Source organism: Patiria miniata, unplaced genomic scaffold (assembly GCF_015706575.1).
Source record: "Patiria miniata isolate m_02_andy unplaced genomic scaffold, ASM1570657v1 HiC_scaffold_17, whole genome shotgun sequence".
NCBI lineage: Eukaryota > Metazoa > Echinodermata > Asteroidea > Valvatida > Asterinidae > Patiria > Patiria miniata.
Genome location: NW_024037055.1, coordinates 10,743,183 through 10,766,965, shown reverse-complemented (window position 1 = coordinate 10,766,965; position 23,783 = coordinate 10,743,183). Strand labels below are relative to the sequence as shown.

Here is a 23,783-nt window from a genome sequence, read left to right as displayed (position 1 = left end):
GCAGTATAAATGCACATATATCATGTTCATTATCGTAATGAAAGTCAAGCTCTCCGTGCTGCTGTCCATGGATTGTAGCACCACGCCGCAGACTAGGTATGGGAAGGGCATGGCAACAACAGTCTTTCAAGATCATTTTTGTTTTTAGTGAGATCTAAAATGAGTTTCTAATTTTAATAAATCATAAAAACAATTACTACAGGTACTTGCAATTAATGGATAACAAGCTGATTTCATACCAAAGCACACACTTTATTTTGTTGCTTTCAAATTGGGCTCTTGGTCAGTTGGTTGTGTGCAAAATGCTTTTGTTTATTAATTAGCTAGAAGTAATTAATTTGCATATTCGCACACACTTAATCTGTGTAATGCCAAGAGTACATTGCTGCATATGTTCACATAAAAACACTGCCCAAATTTGGTGGATTAAAACAACTGTCTCTTCAAGTTACTGTAGTTTTGAATATTAATTAGGGCATTAAAGCCATTTGCATACATTTACATACATAATTACTACAATATAAGCCAGTTTTCAATAAATATTAGTGGTGGAGTTGTTTATCACTAGAGGAACACATCAGCCAAATTTCAGGCCTGGATCTCATACTCATCTCAAGTTATGGCAATTTTGCATATCAATAAGGTCAAATTTGCATAATTTGGGCTCAAAAATTCAAGATTTTCCCTAAAAATCTGATTTTGTGGTCCTGTATCTCACGAAATGTGTAACCAGTGACTGTGAAACTTCATAGATGACAAAAACCCTGTAGAATCTTTCAGTTCTGTGAAAATAGAATAAAGAATGCATTAATTTCTAAAGTGATTGTCCAGTAAAAATGGCATATTTTCAGAAAAATGACTGAAAAGTGAGTTTTTAATATACAAAAATGAACAATGATGGGATTTTGACGCGCTATCTTTAAAAAACAGGAATTTTTCGTCGGTGTTTTACTCTCAAAATTGCATGTTCATTCTTCATAGATTTTACAAAGGTACTTTAAAACCTTCGAATTGTTATAATTTTGAATATATAGTGTCACAAAAGTCGTAATTAATTACTTTTCACAAAATTAACTATTTTGTCCAAAAATACACAATGTAGTCAATATTTCGCATTTTTTCTTTAATCGTAACTCAAAAACGACTAATTGAAATCCTATCAAGTTATACATTTTTGAAAAGCACTCAATGGGATCGATCCAACTGTAGCTGTTTCAAGACCCTTTTACCATTGCTATAAATTGGTTGTCTGGCCTAATATTAAATTACTAGAGCTCTTACTCAATGTACAAAGTAATGCCTGATGGGCGCATCCATGTTTGTGCACAAACCTATGGAAAACTCGAAATTTTGTATGGCTTTTATACGACTATTTGAATACCTGCTTTTGAATTCCATACAGGTGCGTCATCGAAGCCGATACGCCCAAAACCAAAACGCACGATCAGCAAATGAGCGTTTCATTTTGCTCTACGCAATCAGCGCAACGCGTGCACGTCCCTAGCCCTCCGCTGCAGATGCTTTTCACTGTGATGTTTTTGTAACCGTCTTTTGTAATGACGCGCTTAAGTTGTTTGTGTATCTACTTGCGCGTTGCATTTAGAGTACACTTTTAAAATTCAATCCATCTATTTTGATTGTGTTTTACAAACACGCACATGAATTCAAAATGTCTACACCTAGAGCAGCTTCAAAGCGTCTCCACGCGCAAGAATGAGGAGTTAGCGCTCTAGTAATTTAATATAGCTCTATGAGTCCGAGTAACTAGGACTCCACAAATTGCCTTTTTTAACATTTGGACATGATCGCCTGTCGGGCGACAGTCAAATGACAGTAGAGTCCTAGTCCGAGTAACTAGGCCTCTACGGATCGCTTTTTTAACATTTGGACATGGTCGGGCGATAGTAGAGTCCGAGATCGATGGCTGTATTGCGGTTACTAATAATTTGTTTTGACCATTTTCACTCGTACCCCCAATCAAAATCGTCAGATTTCACCCCCCAAATGGTCTTCAAACTGCCTTATGCGCCCCTGAAGGCTTCAGTGGGAAGTAAAAATACAAATGGTGGTGGTTCAAGGTTTACATACCTTTGGGAAGAAAAGAGAAATTTCACCTTCAATTTGGGAAACATCCTTGTCACAAACGCCTTGTTTGAGGCTGCCATTTTGAATTCAGGAAAAGTAGACTTGTGCATGGCTCTGGCTAGACTGTTTCCTGGCAAGCATCAGACAGACTAGCTTGATTAACTCCAGCTTAACAACAAGCTCATCAGGAATTCACATGTATACGCTTGAGACAGATGCACGTTGTAAAAGTGAGATTGTAACAGACCCTTAAAAAACGGCCTCCACGAAATGGTCCTTTTTCCCTCTATCCCAACCCAGATTCCATTAAACATACCTCACAACATGCACTCAGTCATTCACGATGCTAATGATCGACTTCAAACAGATTTTTCTGAAGCAGAGTCACCGAAATCATCATTATTTTTCATAATTTAGTAACTTTTGTTACACTGTCATGGCCGGCTGTAGTGTGGTTATTGCTGCTTGAGCCGATCAGCCAATTAGATTAATCCTTGATAATTCATGCCGAGTAGGACATCCAACAGCCGTCGGGTCATGGCCAATGGACTGTACTGTGTACATGCAGAATGTACTACTGACCTGACAGCTGTTGGATGTCCTACTCAGCATGAAAAATCAAGGATTAACATGATTAATCTGATTGGCTGATCGGCTCAAGCGCGCAATAACCACACCACAGCCGGCCATGACAGTGCAGCACTGGACGATTTTTCTGAAGCAGAGCCACCGAAATCATCATTATTTTTCATATTTTAGTAACTTTTGTTCTGTTTGAAGTCGATCATTAGTCGATCATCGTGAATGACTGAGTGCATGTTATGAGGTATGCTTAATGGAATCTGGGTTGGGGTAGAAGGAAACGTCGAGTTATACACTCAACCAACCGGTTCTTTTCAGAACGTGCACGCGAAGCATTGTTGGCGTGACGTCAGAGGGTTTTTTTTAGTCTGGGAACCAACCACAGACACCGTCTTTATAGTGCATATCGCGGCGGCGTCAGACTGGCCAATCACGAGACCTCGTGATAAACGCTGCGGATAATTTATCCTCTATTTTATCTCATCTGCCATGCAAAGCTTCAAGATATATAAAACAAGCTGATTTACCCGATCATAGATCAAATAGGACATATTTGTGTTGGGGTTGAAAATGTGGGAGTTAAATGTAAATGGGGGATTGAGTTGAGAAGACATGCAGTTATAGAAAAGCAATTTCTGTGGTGCGATCAGAGGCAATTTCTGACCACTAAACCAATTGTGTTGAGCAAATCATCTTTTAATCATCATTTTCGAGTTTGGAGTAATTGAATCAGCTATTCTGAGCAATAGAATCATTATAGTAGGCTATAATTTGTATTCAGGGAAAAAAAGTGGGGGGGGGGGGAGCAAACGATATGATATGCCCCTCTTGAAAATGCGTGTGGGGGTGATGCCCATGATAATATAGCTTGGCATGTATAACTGTCTGTAAATTGTCCCGTTGGTCTGTTAAATTGGCATTTTGTGAGGCAGTATTGGACTCTTCAACAAACGTTAAACTTGAACTTCTTACAATTTGCGAGACCTGCGAGGAAAAAGTCGATTCAACTTTTATTCATTTGGTTGAACCATAATAAAGCAAGGCCAAATAGCCAACAACTGCCAATGGATATTATTATTTATGCACTCTCCGCGAGTCCAACCCAACGTAGTTCAAAGATCGCAATATTTGAAGCAATGTATCGATCCTTCGTTGATCACAAAACAGGTCCCCGAAATTATAATGGGACACTGCATTACACGTGGCGGGCAGCGAACTCACAACACTCAGCCATGCATGGTTGAAGCAGAAGCACTCTATCACGTCACACGCTTGTACTTAACATAGCGAGACCCAACCTCGTTTCCAGGGTGTGGAGCAGGCTGCAGTACGCGTTGACATCGACGGTTTTATGCATAGCCTGGAAGTACGCAGTGTAGACTTTCGGTTGGTCAGACCTCACAAGGTGTACTAATGTGTAGTCCTTCTAAGTATTCACTGCACTCGGCGCAGGGGCGGCAAGCAAAGCATAGGAAACAATAGGGACACTTGGTGGCCACGCACCGTGGAGAAAAAATATTTTTCCAAGGTCAGCACTGTTGTAGAACCGCCAAGTAGAACACGTAAATGGAACCCCTACGTTGAAGCCGCTGACCTCTCACAGTGTAGACTCCCAGAAAAGCCAACACAGAGGGCGGCCAGGCAGTCAACGTGAAAGCGCACATGACGGCGATTCCAGTGCAAAAACGCAGTCACGAAAAATCGACGAAACGGATCGCCGGTCCGTAAGGAAAAATTAGGACGACCTGAAGTGTCCGACCCGGCGGAAGACACCCTCCACATTTTGTTCACAGACGTGGAGCGATTTTGGCCTCGCGGGAGACCGCGGTCTCGGATCCTTTCAGGAGCAAACATTTCTTGGAGGCCGAGTAAAACTTGCTCATGTTAAAACTCAAACTACAGCTTCGTTATGGAAAGGGGACTGTTTTCATCATTTTTTTTGCACCATCGGGATCGATTCATCCCTTACACTTTAAGCGAACAGAATGTGAGTATGTCAAGAAGTGATGAAAACAAAAGTTAAAGCAGTGCTCACCGGGAATTATTCTGGCTAAATTTTCGGCCCCGCTGGGCCTTCATCGGAGCTGGACTGACTGTTTGAATGCAGAAAAGTCCACATTCAAACCACCTGGCGTGAAAGTTCCAAGCTTGTAGATGATGCGTTGTTCCATCTCCAAGCGCTTGGCGTTCGATGTTGTCATGGTCAAGAAGTACTGGGCATAGCCTTGTGGTACAAATATACAGCGGCCGCTCCAAAACTGACTTCCATATTATTCGTAGAGTATACAGCATGTTCCCCTTGATATGCCCATCTATGACGACTACGGTACTGTTGTTTTCCTAGTTCCCGATTTTTCCTAGTTCTGGATCGCCTCAAATAAAAATCTACCTCTTTTGGAATATACTTGGAATAGTCTCTACAATATTTTTTTCTGACGAAATGCATTTTGAAGAGCAAAATGTAAGCTTCTTGATATATATTTAAGTTATAGTCAGAGGAACGAAAATCTACTTTTAAACTTTGGGACTCACCTAAGTAGATGACTTTGTGTTGTATATCTGCAGGATTGCAGGATTATTATTGTGGAAAGAGGGCACGGTTTTTATATTTCAGGGAATTTATGGGGTAAAAGTGACGTCAATAAAAGTGAAAATGCTGAAAACAAACTTACCAATACTGTACAAGCAGTTTGCTAGACCATCGGTGATTGGTTCACGGAGTGCATCCTGTTTCCGTAGTACTATTACTAGTCTGGTTCCACAGAAATACATGTACTATTCAGAATCTTTTTTTTGTCTGAGAATCAGACTAGCTTCCATACCGTGGTGCAGTGTGTTGATTTGCATGCTTGTTTAAAGGGAATATACAACATTTGCAAACATCGAAAAATAAAACTACCAAGTTTTGCGAAATACCTTAATAGGATGTTGGTAAATGACAGTCTAAAGCATCCTGTAAAATTATGGCACCTGGTATACTGTCATTTTCAAGAAAAGTGGTATTTTTGTATCAATTTCCAACGCTGATCGGCCGATCAGCGTTGGAAACAACTGGCTTTTTTTAAAAATACTGGCCCCAATTGACCATTGCACTTGTTTGCAATCGATTACAAACCTATGAACGGGTACGAGCCAGCTAGACTGGTTCCCTGACCTTACAATTCCCCAATGTATGTAAACTGCTCTGTTTCTTCTTATATGGAGTCAGGGAACCAGACTACAGGAAAATGATCGTTTTTCTTGATTTTTATAGCATTTTTGAACCCAAAAGCTCCAAAAAGTCATTGTAACTATATTTGCTTTATATTTCCAACCCCCCAATTCCATCCATTTCTGAAAATTACAGCAAAAGCAAATGATGTATATTCCCTTTAATACCGGAAAATCAAGTAAGAAAAGTGATTTTTCTTTCAATTTACTGTTCTAAATTTTAAAAAATTAGGGTCAGTATAATTCAGAGAACGTTTCCTGAGGTTGCAGACTTTGGGGAAGTGAAAAAACTTTTTTAAGAATAACATGAAAAGGAGGCATCCTCCATTACACACACCCCATTTTCCCTAGCCCATGCTCATCAGGAATCCACATGTATCGCTGGAGTCAGAACTAACATGCGTGACCATTGTGACACGTCCCTATTGTCACCACCTGTTGACAAAAAGGGTGTACATGTATGTTTTGATCGCACCTGATATAAACGTCAAAGTAGATTATGCTAAATAGCCTGCCTATTGATCCTCCAATCACAGCCTGTTTGTTATCTTGACCTCGCGCGTTTCATGCCAGTTTCCCGCTGGGCACAATGAATGGTCCTTAAATAGTTTAATGAGTGAATAATTAATCGTTCAATCCTCCACCTCTGTAATTTTTTTGCAATAATTGATGTTTCTGCAGTGTTTAGGTTTTTTTCTATATCCCCTATTATACATGTACCGGTACCTTTTAAGTTCCGGGTATGTTTTTGAGTGTATTTCTAATAGTGCAATTCCATTCATGGTTCAACTTCTGAAGAAAAATTGTCTGTAACAATTCAATACTTCACCTCTGTAATTTTGTGCAATAAGGTTTGTGTCTTTGTTTTTTGTTTATACTCCCCATTTTTTTTTTTTATTCATTGCATGTTTTGTCTTTGGCAACCTTTTTAATTCTTGTGTACATGTGTGATATCTTTGAAATTGTGCAATGATTCTGTCCATGTTTAATGTATTGTAGTCTTTTTTTTCTTAATGAAGCTTAACTTTCTATTGTTAACTTTCATCACTCATTGTATCACTCATAGTGAATTCAATGCAATTTTGCCGTTGGCAACCAAGTTGAATTTTAATAAACCATTAATAATAATAATATAATTTCGTGCAGTCAGACTTTGTAATCTAACTGGCCCACCACTGACCATGCAAATGAATTGTCTTGTTGTTGTCTTTTGCTGGACCGGGATGCGTGGAAGGTGACCATCAGAGGTTCCCGAGAAGGTGTCGGCTGAAGACGACCTCTCGCATCAGTCAGTTGTTCTCTTTAACTTAGTTGATACCACATAAGAGGTTGTGATGTTTGTAAAATCTGAAGATTTTAGCTACTGGTATGTCCACATTTGAGTGGAATTGCCCAGATGAAATATCACCCATCAAAGTAATGTGCTATTAGCAATAGTGATCTAAAAAGTAGTCACATGGAATGTTTGCGTTATAAATGTAACATAATATGTGCATCAAGGGCCAGGGGGTATGCTGGGCATGGGGACACACCTCCTCCTTCAATGTCTCTGCCCCCAATCCTTGTGGCCCCTCAACTGAGAGTTTGATGCAAACAATTCCATCTTATGAATAGTTTGATGCGAGGCAAAACATGAGCATTTTATTGTTAAAACCCAAATGAACACCCCCTATAGAACACCCCAAGTACCCTCTTGCAGTTCCACTATTCGGTTTCCATTTTGGAAACTGGATATACATGTATTCAAAACCAAACTTAAAACAATTAATCCTTCCATTTTTGTGAGACATCAAGCTAAAGAAAATAACTGTAATGTCCCCCAATTTGCTGCACCGTCTCTGATTATCTGCATTCACTTGCTCTTCTTGGTATTATGAGTTTAATAGCTCCATGATCTGTCTTTGGGCACCCCTTTTTAATTCTACATGTAATGGTTCTCATTTCTGACCAACCCTTTTTTGGCTCCTGACCTTGTCAAAAAAGTGAAAAAAAAAAGAAGGATAATCTGTCCAATTTTGTAGGAAAAATTGCTGAAGTAACGTCCCATATTTTACGTGGTAGCATTCACAGTAGTTCGTCGCGGTAGGATTGAGCTGAGGAACTGTGTGAGCACCACATGTATGATGTTCCCTGGTCCTCACCACCTTGTTCCATGCTGCATGCCGCATCGGGATGGGGGGGGGGCCAAATGTTTATTTAACTTGTTCAAGTCCTTACAGCACTTTATTTGTCGTCGAACGTGTTTTTACAGGTAAAATAATAAACAACGTTGTTAAGTTAAAAAAACAAAACAAAGTTAATTCAGACCGAGACACTCATATATTCAACAGTTTGCATCATTTCATTTAGCCTTTTGAGCATTCAACATGTATGTTATTGTACCCCACATTTAGTTTTTTTCCGACTGACCAACCCTCCTTCAAGGCCAAATAAAATATGAGGACCATTGAATTAAAAAGGGACACCCTTATCAGAGAGTACCCACCATTTTTTCAACATTTCAGCTTTGGAGTGTTTTGTAAAGGCCCAGTGGTTGAATCCCACATACTATACCCAATCATTGGGAGGGCATGGCATGGCATGGCATGGCATGCAGCATCTCACTCGTCACTTTTTGTTGCCATTTACGTGAGCTGTTGGGAACCTATGGTGAAATTGGATTTAACCAATTTTTGGTTTGAAAAAAATTATGCTAATCAATTATGAAATCTCAGATTTCTCCCACTTGTAACTGGCATTTAACTACAAAAACAAAATGCTTATAAGGACATATATTGGATTATGTAACACAATTCCATTGAAATATTTCAATTACTCCTGGGACAAAAATCTAGCAATCCAGACTTACATTAACAATGTACCATAACCAATACATGCGTGATGGAATGAGAGATGAATGCAGTAGAGTGATGTGCATTACATGTTGCATGCATCACGATTAGGCTTCGTGCTACTCAACTAGAGATTCCACTGACTGATAAGTTACATCCATGTACTCATTATCCTCATTTGTATGGATTTGTGCAAAGAATCTGAGGATATAGGTTCATTATTTGTAAATAGTTTTGTTCTGTTTATATCTTGACATTTAGGTTGACAGTGCATTTTTTGCGTGATACTTTTGGTTTTAAATGTGTGACTATTTATATGAACAGAATCTCCCTTTGATACATTCATGAATTTCACGTACATACCTGTTCAGTTTGGGGATTTTGCAGGATTGAGGCTGCAAAAACGTGTGGCTGATTTTGGAGGATGCACTGTGTCAAGGTCTTGGCCGGCGTTTTAAGGAGTTAAAAGGCTTGAACATGTCCAAGTATCACAGCCAGTGCTGGTTAATTAACCCACTGATTGATACGTGGTACAGGCTCCCTTTCCCTTGTGGTTTTGCTAGAAACATTCTTGAATCTTTTAAAATTAACCACTGTGCAGAAATATGTATACATGTAAGGTATGTAATTTTAGGGCCATTTTAATGGCACATGAGCAAGTGGTTCTGGAAGTCTATTCATGACAAACAATTTGTATAAAGATATTGTTTACTTTTGTTTTAAGGCTCTGACATCGATACAATTCAAACACCAAACAACAATAATGCTAGTACGGTAGTAACAAATGAAATAAGAATTAACAGTAGCAATGCCTGATTGTCACACTTCATTGTAACAACTTGCAGAATACGATGCCCTCTAAGCAGAATTTTAAATAATCAATATATTGAAAATCCAATATCAAAAATATTCGATATATCGATTATCCCATAGTTAAAGACCATAAAGATGACACATTGATTATAAAGAAAAACAATAGAAGTCCCAATTTTTCACGGCTTGCTCTAGAACATATTATCGCTCAAACTTTTTAAAACAAATCTCAGCACTGAGGGTTTGTCCAGAACAGGCAGTTTCTTTTAAGCTTTTACATTGGGCATGTTGGGGGAGACTGCAATTTCCAGCGAACGCAGAGCTTGGCATTTCACGATGTTTTTCTTTTGAGTCACAAGCGCAACTTGCTGCCGAGTTTTATTTCATTGTACAGTAAATGTTGAACACAAAGTAAAAGCACGAAGGGAAATTTATTTTGAAAATAATCTGACGCGTTTTCAATATTTTTGATATCATTCCTCATGATTCCTCAATATCGAAAATTTTGATATTTCGATATGATTAAAAAATTGCTATCGGCATATCGATATCAAAATAATATCGAATAATCGAGTAATATCGATATATCCACGGTACTTGCCATGCCTGTACATGTACTATGTACCGTATGTTCACAAACATCGAGGAATGGCTGTCAACTGCCCAAAAAGGTCCAGTGTCCAGCTACCATCATCATTGAACATTCATCATTGTGCAACCGACTAAAAACCAGATGTGTTTCTTGTAATTTGTCCCAACTTTCCAGTGTAATTAGGTGTTGGGCTTTAGCCCAAAACCTATTGGTTTTGGAAGAATTTACTGTTTTTGTTCTTCTCAGCATTTTCTCAGCAAATCCTTCTCCAGAACTGTTTGGAAAAATGGAAACATAGGCCTATATGAACTTCATTTGTCAATACATGAATGCCCAATCCACCGCAGATGTGTTTTTTTGCAATTACGTAATCATGACGCCATCATGGGTCACGTGACGTCACTCGAAAGTTTAATAAATTTAATCTTTGAAATTCCATATAAAATCAACCGTGAGAGACCGGAACCTGAAATTTGCGGGAATCGACATGGTAATACATGATCTTCATTTTATGTTGTGCGCGTAAAATCACGTGACCCTTCCTTCCGGTCGAAACCGGAAGTGCCTAACGTCATCAAGTGTCATATTACAAGCAAATAAATATTTCCATATTTAATCTTTGAAAATCAATATAAAATCAACTGCTACAGATCTGATTTTGTTTTTTATGGCAATCGATAAAATATTGCAGGGTCTTCATTTTTGGTTTTAAGTGAAAAATCACGTGACCCTTCCTTCCGGTCAAAACCGGAAGTGCTTTATTAATTGAAATTGGCAGAAGATGCGAACTTGCTTTCAACGATTCGAGTGTCTTTACAGGTGATGTCATCAAATGTTAGAGCGCCCTCTGGCGGCATGTTAAAAAGTCAAACATGGATTTAAACATGCATATTTTGAGTTGATGTGTGTGGCAAAGTTTGCGGTAATCCATGGCCCAACACCGTGTGGTTGTTCCTACAACCTCTAGTTGTAGTTGTTTTCGGGGTCTTTCTCTGAATACATGCAAATATTTTCCAGGATTTTGATTGATATTGGACAGAAAAGCTCAGACTTGTTTACATTGCATACTATTTTACACACATGTACATGTACATGTATGTACTTCACACAATGACACAATGAAATAGATGCAATGTTCTCTCCTATCACAGATTTGCAGTATTGGAACAAAAGTTAAAAAGGTCGAAGTGTCTATTTTTAGAAGTTACTACATGTACATGTATATCCATGGTTTGCTTAAAGGTGTTATTTTACTTAATTTCAAAAGCTCATTGAATTGACTGAAGCTTGCCAGTGTAGCCCATTTTTGTATAGTAATAGAGATGCTTTAGTGTTAAAGGCCCCAACATTTCAAAATTTGATAAAGCATTGTTTCTGTGTTTGATTCATGTTTCAGTATGTTCAACCAGGAGCAAGAAGAGTCACCAGCTTTTCTTGAGAGCTACACTAAGCTGGTCCCCCTCCCCTGCGACCAGCCAGGCTGGTGCCACCTCAAGGCTACACTAGCCCGGTTGGCTACAGTCACCACACCTCATACCCTCCTTCCCTGCCTTGGAGAAGTTTACCGGGCAGCTCACCCTTCCCAGCACAACTGGCACACAGTCCAGCCACTAGCTGAGACGCCCCACCCATTCCTTGGGCTAGGCCACTTCCTGGAGCATGTTGCTGAGGAGGCAGAGCAGGACCAGTTCTTCCGAAGAGTGCTGCCAACGATCACATGGCTGGCTGGAGAGATGGAGGCATGGCGCCCTCAAGAGGGAATACAATATGCTCTTCAACAACAAGGTTGTTTATTTACACTTTGAAGTTTTTGTTTGTTATCATTGTTTTAAAGAGCAATATTCATTGTTGGACTTTAATATTGAGACAGGACGGCCCCATCAACCATTCGGCTTGCATGTTAAAACAAGGTGCCAAATGGACTACCAAAAATCCATGATTTTAGCCCCTCCCCCAAAAAAAACAGGTTTTGCGACCAAAAAACACACACAACATGTACATTCCATCTCACTGGCACACCACTCAGAGGAAAAGTCTTGTTGGCCCCTTTAATTTGATACTGAAGTTGTTGTTGTGATGCTTGTAGTTCTGAAGATATAATAAATGTCATATTTCAGCATTGTTAGCTTCTCTGTGGTATTGCAAGCATCCTTAATGGCTGGAGCTCAGATGAGCCATTTTGTCCTTTGAGCTCGTAGTAACTGTGCCTGTGTGAAAGTCACTGTAAAATGTGCCATTTGCTTTTAGCCAATTTCTGTCAGTGTGTGCTTATTTGCCCTGCTGTTGCTTAAGTGCACCAAAGCATCAGTGCTTCAGAGTGAGAAAGCTTCCGGTCTTTGACATTTCAGGTAAATTGCAGCTAAGAAGATTAACATTGTAAAATATGAGATTGACCTCTACCATGGTAAACAGGCAGTCTAAGTTATGAGTACATGCATTTTCACATACATTTAATGGGCTTATAGTGTGAAAAAAACAGGATGAAGCTAAAGACAACTAGAGGTTCGCGTTTGTTGTTACAAACGCAGAGTGGTCGGGTAGACAACTATTTCATTATATATTGTCCAGTTAAGTTATGAATATGTTTTTGTCACGAAAAAGGACTTTAACATTTCCAGTACCAATTATTTTGTACAAAAAGAATGCGTCTTTTAGGGTATGATAAATTTCAGTAAACATTTAGGTACACGTACAAGTTATTTCCGGTTTGATGACGTAATCAGTCAAAAAAAGGGAAGGGAGGACACTTGTTTATCATTAAGTAAAAATAATGGATGGGAATATGGAAATTAAGTGTATGTAATAACACATAACTTCCGGTTTGATGACGTCACAGTATTTGGACCAAAAGGTCAATATTAAGTGTAACAGATGTCATTTTGTTGGGCAAAAAACAAAGCCATGAGACAGGGATCATATGATGGATATAAATTAAGAATAAAATGACCATTGTTGAATTCTCCCTACAGTACTTCCGGTCGATGACGTCCTGATTATGAAACCTTGCAAATTAATTTGTGGTTGCTCACGGGATATATTGGGGCAATTTCATAAAAATTGGATTGAGGGTTTTAACATTTTGAAAGATTAAACTGTTTTGATGTGCCGCTCGAGGGCGCCCTTTCGTGGAATGACGTCAAAATTATGTTTTTGCAATTGGCATTCCTCACTTAACACTTCCATAATGTATTTGTCTGTAGTAAAATTCTTCCGTTTAAGAGTAAGAATAAGAAATGTTGCTCAAGGCACCGTCTACAACCTCACGAAAAAATAAACACGATACTCTATTTAGTTCAAGAGATATAGGTCAAACTATTTTGTCAAACTGTGCCATCAAATCGCTTGTAATTTGATATCTGATGATGTCATGATGACGTAACAACATTTATAACATCTTTTTAACATGGTACAAGTTCACACTAGGTTTTATGATCATACCGTATTCCGTTCTGAAGAAATTGTGCTTTTTTTGATTTCAGGCTAATTTCTTCATTTTGAATTCACCTAACTTTAACCTTCCAGTAGAACCGGAAGTAAAGGTCAAGCGAATTCACGTACAGGACAAAAAATGTTTACCAATTAATGGTCTATCTGATTACAAGGTTGAAACATAATTGATCAATTTGTTCATGAGTTATAGGTGTAAGAAGATCGCCATGTTTTTAATGAAATCGCTTGTAATTTGACACCTGATGATGTCATAATGACGTCAGAGTTGCACCACTTAGGATGAGGGTCGATATATTGAAAGTTACGAGTTCCTATCATAAACCGTTTAAGAGAAAACCCGCGGAAACGTGCTGTACGGAAAAAAAAGAAAGAAAGAAAGAAAGATTAATCGCAACAAATCCAAAGAGTGGTCGGGTTGTGCCCGACCACTCAACTAGAGGTTTGGCAGGAGGTACAACATTATTTTATTGTGCGTTGTTTCAGCTCAGTGCTCACTGTAAAACTAGCAGAAATGATGAAATTCAGACCCATGTCCCAAAACCATTGTATCATTTGAGCAAATGCAGTAAAAGGAAAATATTTTTCTCATGGAAAAAGAATTACACAAACTTTTTGTGTGTATGCATTAATTCTCGTATGCATTAACTTCTGCTTTAATGACGTCAAAGCATTTGCATGCCTAAGATTAACATACCAGTATATACTGTACATGTACAAACTCGAAGATGTACGTTTAACTCATATTATTTGTGCAACAATTATCGCTATTGTCTTCGGAATGAAATATTTGAATTTAATACAAATAACACACAGAACTTAGAATACCATGATTCAGTGCGTTTGTTTATGGTGTAAATCAAGGACACACATGTGCAACATCATCGATTAATCGAGGACAGGAACCAAATCGAGGACGACCACAATTATAAAATGTGTACAAAACCAATAAGAGCTGTTGCCAAAAAGTTTGAGTTTAAACAAAGGAAAAGGGAAGAGGAACAATAGGAAATCCTCCATTTACACCATGAACAAACGTGTCTGTGTACGGGTGTGTGTGAAGTTGATTTCCTACACATAACGTCCGCAACGTTATAATGTAACGTCCATAATGTAACATTTAGAGGAACAAAAACATGATGTTGCCATAACATCACAGAAGCTTTTTGTAGTTTTGTCATTGGTGCTTTTTCTATAGAGTGAAGCTAGATCTACATGTACATCGTGTACCACCGTTAAATTCTTGTAAGAAACTTTACAATGCGTACTGAAAGTCAAAACATATCAAATGAGTGACGTCCATAACGGACATTTACAGTGCTTATACGTACATGTGTGTATCATTAAATTCAGCTGACACTACATTAACCATGTCATGTTATACGTTAAGGCCTAAGCTAGAGTTGTACTGAATATATATAATTTACACATGTGCTTCTTTAAAGAAACTTTACAATGCGTACTGAAAGTCAAAACATATCAAAATGAATAACGTCTATAACGGACATTTACAGTGCTTATACGTACATGTGTAAATTCAGCTGACACGACATTAACCATGTCATGTTATACGTTAAGGCCTAAGCTAGAGTTGTACTGAATATATATAATTTACACATGTGTTTCCACTGCAAGAATTTTATTTTGTTTCAAATTGGTCAGTTTGCTCTGAATGTAATGTCTGTAACGATGGAATTACCCATGTATGACACATGAACATGGGTGTAGCACATACAAACACATGTACATGTACTATAACATGAACATTAACTTAATCTCCTGGTTTTGATTACTTGGGCACCCTATGCTCAGTCGTTGATTAGACTTAACCATATTGAGTTTCCATGGTTCGATATGTATTAATTTTTTTCAGCATTCAAGTTTCACATGCATGTAAGGCCCCCAAACTGATTGAATTACATTGTGCCTGACGTTTGAAGCAAGACGATTTGATTGATTTTGCAAAGTGAATAACTTGGAGTGGTTTCTTGTGAGAACTACGTCATGGCTGTTATTTTCTTGCCGTAGCAACAAAACAAAGTTGTCAGCAGGAACATGTCCATGTCCATGTATCTGTCTGTCTGTGTTCGATGACATTTTGATACATGTGTTGACTCATGAAGCATGAATGTGTGCTTTTCAACATGTAGGTTGCAGAATGTAAAGGAGTAAAGAATAATAACTAAAGCTGTAAGTGTGGGTGTTTGTGTGTGTACATGTACATGCATATTCAAATCGTTGACCTTGAACAGTAGAGGAAAAAAGTGTCCATGAGTGACCAAACTTTTGATGTGTGTGTATATAAAATTATATGGGAATATGTTTCCCCCTCTCTGAAATGCAGTTTTAGAGGTATTTTTGGGTAAGAGTTATCCGTCGCAAAATGAAGAGAAACACTCAAGGAAATCACGATTAAAACTGTAGGTTTAAAGAGTGTTCACTGAGTGCGAGTAAAATGATTTTTTTTCTCTGATTTTTCTTAACTACATGTACATGAATACAAAGAAGTGTCCACAGTACAGGTATGGAAGGAGTATGTGTGGGCAGGCTGTCATTGCATAATGGGGAAGTTTTTTTATTGTTAGGCAAATTAGGACTGAGTTATTGGGACTTTCTGCTGTCCCCACAGCGTCTTCGGTCCCCATAGTACTAAGGGATAACTCATGTGTAGTCCCAACAACTACGGAACAAGTATGTGTGTGTGGGTTTGTTTATGGTGTAAATCGAGGACACACATGGTGAAACATTTTCAATGTGTAATTGAGGACAGGAGTCAAATCGAGGCAACCTTGATTAGAACATGTGTACAAAACCAGTGGGAGCTGTTGCAAAAAAGTAAAAGTATGAACCAAAGATCGATGATAAGGAACAATAGGAAATCCTTGATTTACACCATAAACAAATGTGTCTGTGTACCGTATGTGGATGCCCTGGCCGCGGTCCCGTGTTAAGGTGAAGTTTTCTATTGTTAGGGAAATACCGGTAAGGACCGAGTTATAGAGACTTTCTGCTGTCCCCATAGTGTCTTCGGTCCCCTTAATAACTATTGCCCAACAGGTGTGTGGTCCCCACATCTATGGAACAAGATTGTGTGATCTTACCATCTGTTACGTAACCCAGAGGACGTGAGCCCAAGTCCTTGGGAGGTTTTCGTGTACAAACCTTATATGATATTATTGTGTTCAATTTAGTATGTTCTGTAATTCTTTGTTGAAATGTGATGAATAATTGAAAACTCCATAACAAGTCACATGATGACGTCATCATGAGGTCACTTCAATTTACACACTTAGACCCCAGTATGTATGAGCCAACAAAGTTTCAGCCCAATCAAACTTGTTCTTCTCTACAATGACAATGTACAGGGTGAGTAAAAAAAACCCGAAACCCAAATGTCAGGACCATTTTTTAGTGAAGTTCTGCATGTAGCACATTGTTTTCAAAATCTAGGATATGAAAGCCCAATTCATAAGCTTTCTTTTAGTACAAGAAATCACTCAAGTACTTTTCAAGTTACAGAATTTTAAACACAACCACCGTTTTAAAGTTCTGTCCACGGATCACAACGTACATGAGTGATTTGAATGATACTTGTACTACAAGAAAGCTTATGAATTGGGCTTTTATATCCTATAGATTGTGAAAGTGCTACATGCAGAACTTCACTAAAAAATGGTCCCGACATTTTGGTTTCATTTTTTTGACTCACCCTGTATATGCACATTTAAGGTCGCGTTACTTGAGATGCAATGACGTCGTCATTGTGTCACTTCTCCATACACACCTATAGTAAGTGGTCTTTGTCTGTGCCAAGTTTGGGGTCGATCTGTTTACAGATTATTTCAAATTTTGTCATTAGAAATTTTAAGTTTTTTAAATTCATACTTTCAAAAATTCTTGAATTCTTAAAGAAATTCGTAAAAATCAACCGATCTTGTATTTTTGCATTTTGCATACAAATCACATTATCTTTCTAAATAATTCACCTTTAAGATGACGTCACAGGACACCTGATGACGTGACATCACATGACGTGTGTAGACGTCACTCTTCGAGACATGACTTTACTGTGGGGTCTTTTTTCGTGTAAAGTTTCATTGGAATATGACTTTGTTTTATGTCAAAAGTGGCCATACAAAAACACGAAAGAAAGAATTAGAGAATAGAGGTTTATTTCTGTTTGAACAGATCATAGGGCTTCTCTGCATTTTTATTTTTCTATGTTTGTTTTTTTGCATCTCTGTTCACTCATGTCACCGATCAGTTCCATACACAAACAATTGGACAATTCAAAAAAAGGTCAAAAATATTTCAAATTAAAAAAAATCCATATAAAAATTGTATGATGATGTCATCATGAGATCACATTTTTACCTAGGACACTTTCCTAGAATACTAAGTTTCAACCCGATCGGACTTGTAGATTAAGGACTTTATGCACCTTTTAAGGTGCACGCATTTTCTATGTGGTCTTTGTCTGGACTAAGTTTGGAGTTAACCGTGATCTGACAGAAGACAATGTCAAATTTTTGTAATTAGAATAAATGTTAAAAAGTTAAACAAATTATTTAAAAAAAATGTCAATATACATTGCATAATTGTACCATTATGTACCTACCCACCAAGTTTCATGTCTATCAAACCTACCCTTATACATGTATGTGATTTCAAAAATCATATTTTGGTGATGTCATCATGATGTCACATGATTGTCACATTTTTGTGCAAATACATGTATCTACGACTTAACGAACCGTTTACAATTTTTGTTTTTCACTTCGCATCATTTCGTGCCCTTGGAAAACTTTCATGTGTGGATCACCACATTGCATGTAACACTAAAACCATATACAGGACTCCGGGGGATGTCACGTACACTACACATCATGCATGTTTTATGTACACTTTACACGTACACAAAAATTACATATTCATCATACATTGTAGGCCTACTGTATGTATATATACCAAAAACCCCTAATAGTTCCCCAGGATTACCCTGCTAAATTCAACGGTAATAGACCTTTATCACGCTGCCACCATTTCAGTCATGTTCCCTGTATCCAATAACAGTACTGAATGATAATGTTTTTGTGCAAAAAGGAACAGGACTGTTTTTCCTTCCAGCCTCGCTTTGGTTACATTGATCTGAATTGGAAAAAATCAAATGGCTGCAACATGATAATGGTCTATACTCATGTGAGCTTCCTGCTCAATCCAGCCTAGTCCCGCACATTGTCACACGGTCCCACATAATGGGCCAAGTTATTGGCTTCCTGAAAATATAAAATGACTAGCCTTACAGAGTCCAACTTGGCATTATTTACCAGCGCCCAACAGAATCCAACTCTGAATGCTTTCAGTTGCCTGCTGAATCCAACAGACTTCAACAGGAATATATGCAAGGGGTTTACTGCTCAATCCAACAGGACCCAGTGGGTATGTGATATAGTTGGATCCAGTTGGCTTGAGCAGGGTTAGGGTTCCGAATAGGTCTTGTGGTTTTCTAGATATGCAAACTTAAATTGTTCTCACGTGACACATGACATCATCATGATGTAACTTGTCTATGCACACCTTTACTAAGTGGTCTTTGTTTCTGCAAAGTTTGGACTCGGTGTTATTACAGATAATGTCAATTTGGCAAGTAGAATAAAAAAAAAAAAATCTTTAAATATTCAAGTGATGATGTCATCATGACGTCGCTTCAACGAAAGCATGTACTTGTGACAATAGGATAAGTTCAACACAATAGGATATTCCCTTATATGTGTTTTAAAAATCGTATTTTTGATGACGTCATGATGACGTTACTCATTTTTCCCAATTATAGGCATATATCCATGACCTACCAAACCTATTACAAAAAGAATTTTGAATGCAACACGTTTTGTTCGTGAGTTATGTTGATGAGATGAAAAAAAATTCAAAAATCAATAAAACATCATGTGATGAAGTCATGATGTCATTCAATTTTCATCTGGAACACAACCCTGACTAAGTTTCAACCCAATCGAATGTAGTTCTTCAGATACGACTTTGAAAAAGACACGTTAAAGATGACGTCATGACATCACTTGTCAAAACATGACTTTGCAATGCTTTTATGTCTGTGTTAAGTTTCATAATGACCAAAGAGGCGGTCAGAAAACACGTGCACAAAGTCTGTGGGATTTGGGATAGAAGACACAAGAAGAAAAGAGGGGAAAAAACCCCCAAAACTAAGGCTTTTCAGTTACGTTGCAAAAAAGCCAAAAATCAGAACAAAACACAGGTTTTTCTGCAACTACATGTATGTGGAAAAGCCAGACAGAAATAATCACAAGGAAATCAGGCTTTTCTGGATCACCAAAAAAAGGGTAGTAAAACACGATTGTGTGTGTGTTGGGGAAGGGACCTATATTTTTGGCCAGCAGCCAATTTTACCAATATCTATTGTATGATTCCCCTATTGTATGATTCCCCTATTGTATGGTTCCCCTATGTGAGTTGAACAACAATTCTAACCACATCAAAGTTAGTTTTTCCAAAGGTTTGTAGCCTGTTAGTCTTGTGTTGAGCACAACAACTTTACTGCATACGTGTACGTCGCCACGACTTTTTTGAGTAATAAAGTTGTCAAGTCAAAAATAGTTCTGCAGCCGAACCACTGAACCGAACCAAAACTCGCCGACATGGTACATCCCAACAACACCAAAGCGAACTTAGTTTTTAAGTTTGGCATATTTGGCAATGCATATCTTGGCACTGTGTTTCTATATGCCGAGTCATTATCATAAAAACTTGCACAATTAATGTTATTGAAACTTTCCTTAACTTAGGCCAAGAGAAAAAATACCTGTTTTGGTTACATCACCACCCAACCTAGAAAATCAGGTAGAACCCAAATCTTTTCATTAAAAAACAACAAAATACAACAAAAATTCCAAGATTTTTGCAGACATGATCCTGCTTGTTAACCAGAAAAGACAATCATTTTTTGTAAGTTGGTTCGGCAGTGCTGTCTTGCCATGCTGTGCAGTGAAACCAATAAACATGATAAACTGCACAGCAAATGCAGAATGAACAGTTATTAACATGTTAAAGGGAATATACATCATTTGCTTTTGCTGTAATTTTCAGAAATGGATGGAATTGGGGGGTTGCAAATATATAGCAAATATAGTTACACTGACTTTTTTTAGGTTTTGGGTTCGAAAATGCTATAAAACCAAGAAAAACAATCATTTTCCTGTAGTCTGGTTCCCTGACTCCATATAAGAAGAAACAGAGCAGTTTACAAACATTGGGGAATTGTAAGGTCAGGGAACCAGTCTAGCTGGCTTGTACCCGTTCATAGGTGTGTAATCGATTGCAAACAAGTGCGATGGTCAATTTGGGCAAGTATTTGAAAAAAAGCCAGTTTTTTTCCAACGCTGGTCGGCCGACCAGCGTTGGAAATTGATACAAAAATACCACTTTTCTTGAAAATGACAGTATACCAGGTGCCATGATTTTACAGGATGCTTTACACTGTCATTCACTAACAGTCCAGCAAGGTATTTCAAAATGATTTGGTAGTTTTATTTTTTGATGTTTGCAAATGTTGTATTTTCCCTTTAACTGATACGAATGCATGCAAATAGTAATAAAAAACATATTTATCAACCATCATCCCACTCCGACTATAAAAATTTAGAGCAAAAAATAAACACAAATATTTTACCCACCTTTCCACCATATTTTTTTATTGTTCAAAGTAATAGGAAAATCAACCTCTTTCCTGACCTTACTAAAAAGAAAACAGTATGTATGGCGTATGTAGGGACAGTCAGGTCATGTATACGCATACATTTGTAGTCCTTGATGGACAATAGCTAACATGATCCGTGCTTTGCTGTATCAGTAAACATGGCCTGAGTGTCTGACCACCATGTGCACCACGCACATTGCAGACGTTGCAAATCCGAGTAGTTTGAAAGAATTTTACATCGCTTGGGAGGGATTTCTTGCAGGTCTCTTGAATAAAAAAAGGATTACTGAATTGGACATTTTTTTCTGGCACGTTTGTACGTTTTTTCATTCTTCACGCAAATTAATCGAATTGAATATGATGTTGGAAAACCTTCGCTACGAATCTGCCGGAGTTGAAATGTGTTCAACTTTGGCACTTTTGCAGCGCGATTACTTGCCGTGATGTCATAAATTTGTGTTCACATTCGCCTCGGTGCTGAGAATGAAGCGGCCTTAACACGTCATGTAATACCATCAATTTGAAAAAAGAAATCTGAACATCAGTAGTTTTATGTGCATTTTTTGTCTAAATATATTAAGAAGCATTTGAAGTAAAGCAAAATGGACAATATGAATACATTTTTGATTTATGCAACTCACCTTTTAATATGTATATATATATATATATATATTTAACTTTGAGCGCATAAAATACGACAATTTTCTTACTAGTTGTAAAGCAGTGGGTATCGTAGCATGGCCTGGTTGTATTCTAGCTTGCACATGACTTGGTGTTGTGAAGGGCCTACATTAAGACTGTTTTATTGTCATGATAAACCAGTGTATGTATATCCACAGCAAATCCCATTGATGTTCCAATTTGCTGCCAAATCTGATTCAAATTATTGTCCGATCAATAATTTTTGAACCGTGCTAGAGAAAATTTGAACCAGAACCTGAGGGTTTACTTGCAGCACTGTACTAAATTAATGATTCAAATGCATTGAGCCAAGCTTTTAGTTTACAATGTAAATGTATAGTTAAGGTTGTACAGAGACAATAACAACAACTACTGTACCGGTACATTGCACAGAAAACAAGGTAAAAACAGAAAGTTCTTTACATCCACCAGTAGGATAACACCAAAATGTGTACACTGCAAATGTTTTTAGTTATTTGGAGCTAAACAAACAGTTCTGTTAGCCTGTAGGTTACACGTATTTCATCATGTAAGATTGCAAAAACTACCGGTTACACATATCCCCATGTTCTAACATTAGGGCACAATTACTAAATGAAATGAACATGAACATGTACTTAACACTTTGTTGCATTTTAATTTTAGAATCGACAGTGTGCCTGGACAGACGTTTTGTAGCCAGTGTGGTCGCCAATGCATTTCTCTGCACCTTCCCAAAACAGCACAGCCTCCGTGTGAACAGCATTAACTTTGATGAATTCTTCCAATTCCTGATTTGGTGAGTAGTGTACCAGTGTTGGAGCAAAGGCTTTGACCCTCAAGGCCAAGGCCAAGGCCAAGGCTTTGACCCTCAAGGCCAAGGCCAAGGCCAAGGCTTTGACCCTCAAGCCTCGAGGCCAAGGCCAAGGCTTAACCCTCAAGGCCAAGGCCAAGGCCCTGTTTTATGAAATGACCACTAATATAGAACTAATTATAGTCACATGAGTGACACATCATCACGCAAGGGCGGATCCAGAACACAATTTGCGGGGGGGGGGGGCCCAAAGAAATTTTGGTCCCCCCAAAATAAGTGGGTCAAAAATTACGGCTTGGGCTTCGGGGCCCGCCTAAGGGCCCGAAAAATTGTTGGATTCGAGATGCTCTGTGGTGCGATTTGAGGCAATTTCTGACCATTTTAACCGATGTTTTTTGAGGAAAAGATGGTGGTGTACTCATTGCCTGCCTTTATTACGACGTCACATAAAAAAAAATATGGTTTCGGGTGTTTTTTTTTTTGGGGGGGGGGGGGCATGGCCCCTTTTGGCCCCCCTGGATCCGCCCTTATCATCACGAATTGCTCGTTACGAAGAACAACATTTCTTTAATTGCAATCAACATGCTCGCATAGGCCTACACCGTTTTATGACTGCATTGTATCTATTAAAGTATAAGTTCAGGTCTTCAATATGGTTTAACTAAACAAAATAATGATTTACTTCTATATTGACGCACAATTCTCCCAAGTGTAACCAAAGAGGGATTCAAGAAACTGATTTGGGAAATTTTTATTTGCTGGCCCAACATGGTCAGAAATATCAGCATTATCTAAAACAGATACATGCAAATCTTTAGCACTTATCAGGGAGACATATACAACCAATCAGATCTATTCCATAGTTATATGCAATTAAAGTGATCATCTCATTAGCCCCACAAGTGTACGGAATATTTTTGCAGCAAATCTATACTACAATGGTAACACAATGTGATGCTACAAAAGTGGAAGTGTGCCCAACACACAAATCTATAGGGTGCTTCCCTCCTCCATGGT

General features: G+C 38.2%; 1 protein-coding gene across 2 annotated transcripts in view; it reads left to right on the top strand.

Moving 5' to 3' along the window:
* The window catches only part of LOC119723809, a 56,228-nt gene that overhangs the window by 5,459 nt on the left and 26,986 nt on the right, over window positions 1-23,783 (top strand). For both annotated transcript variants that reach the window (XM_038194681.1, XM_038194680.1), the window contains exons 2-3: window positions 11,510-11,898; window positions 22,619-22,751. In XM_038194681.1, coding sequence (XP_038050609.1) covers window positions 11,511-11,898; window positions 22,619-22,751 — 521 coding nt within the window. In that variant the 5' untranslated portion in view covers window position 11,510. The remainder of the gene's footprint in view (window positions 1-11,509; window positions 11,899-22,618; window positions 22,752-23,783) is intronic.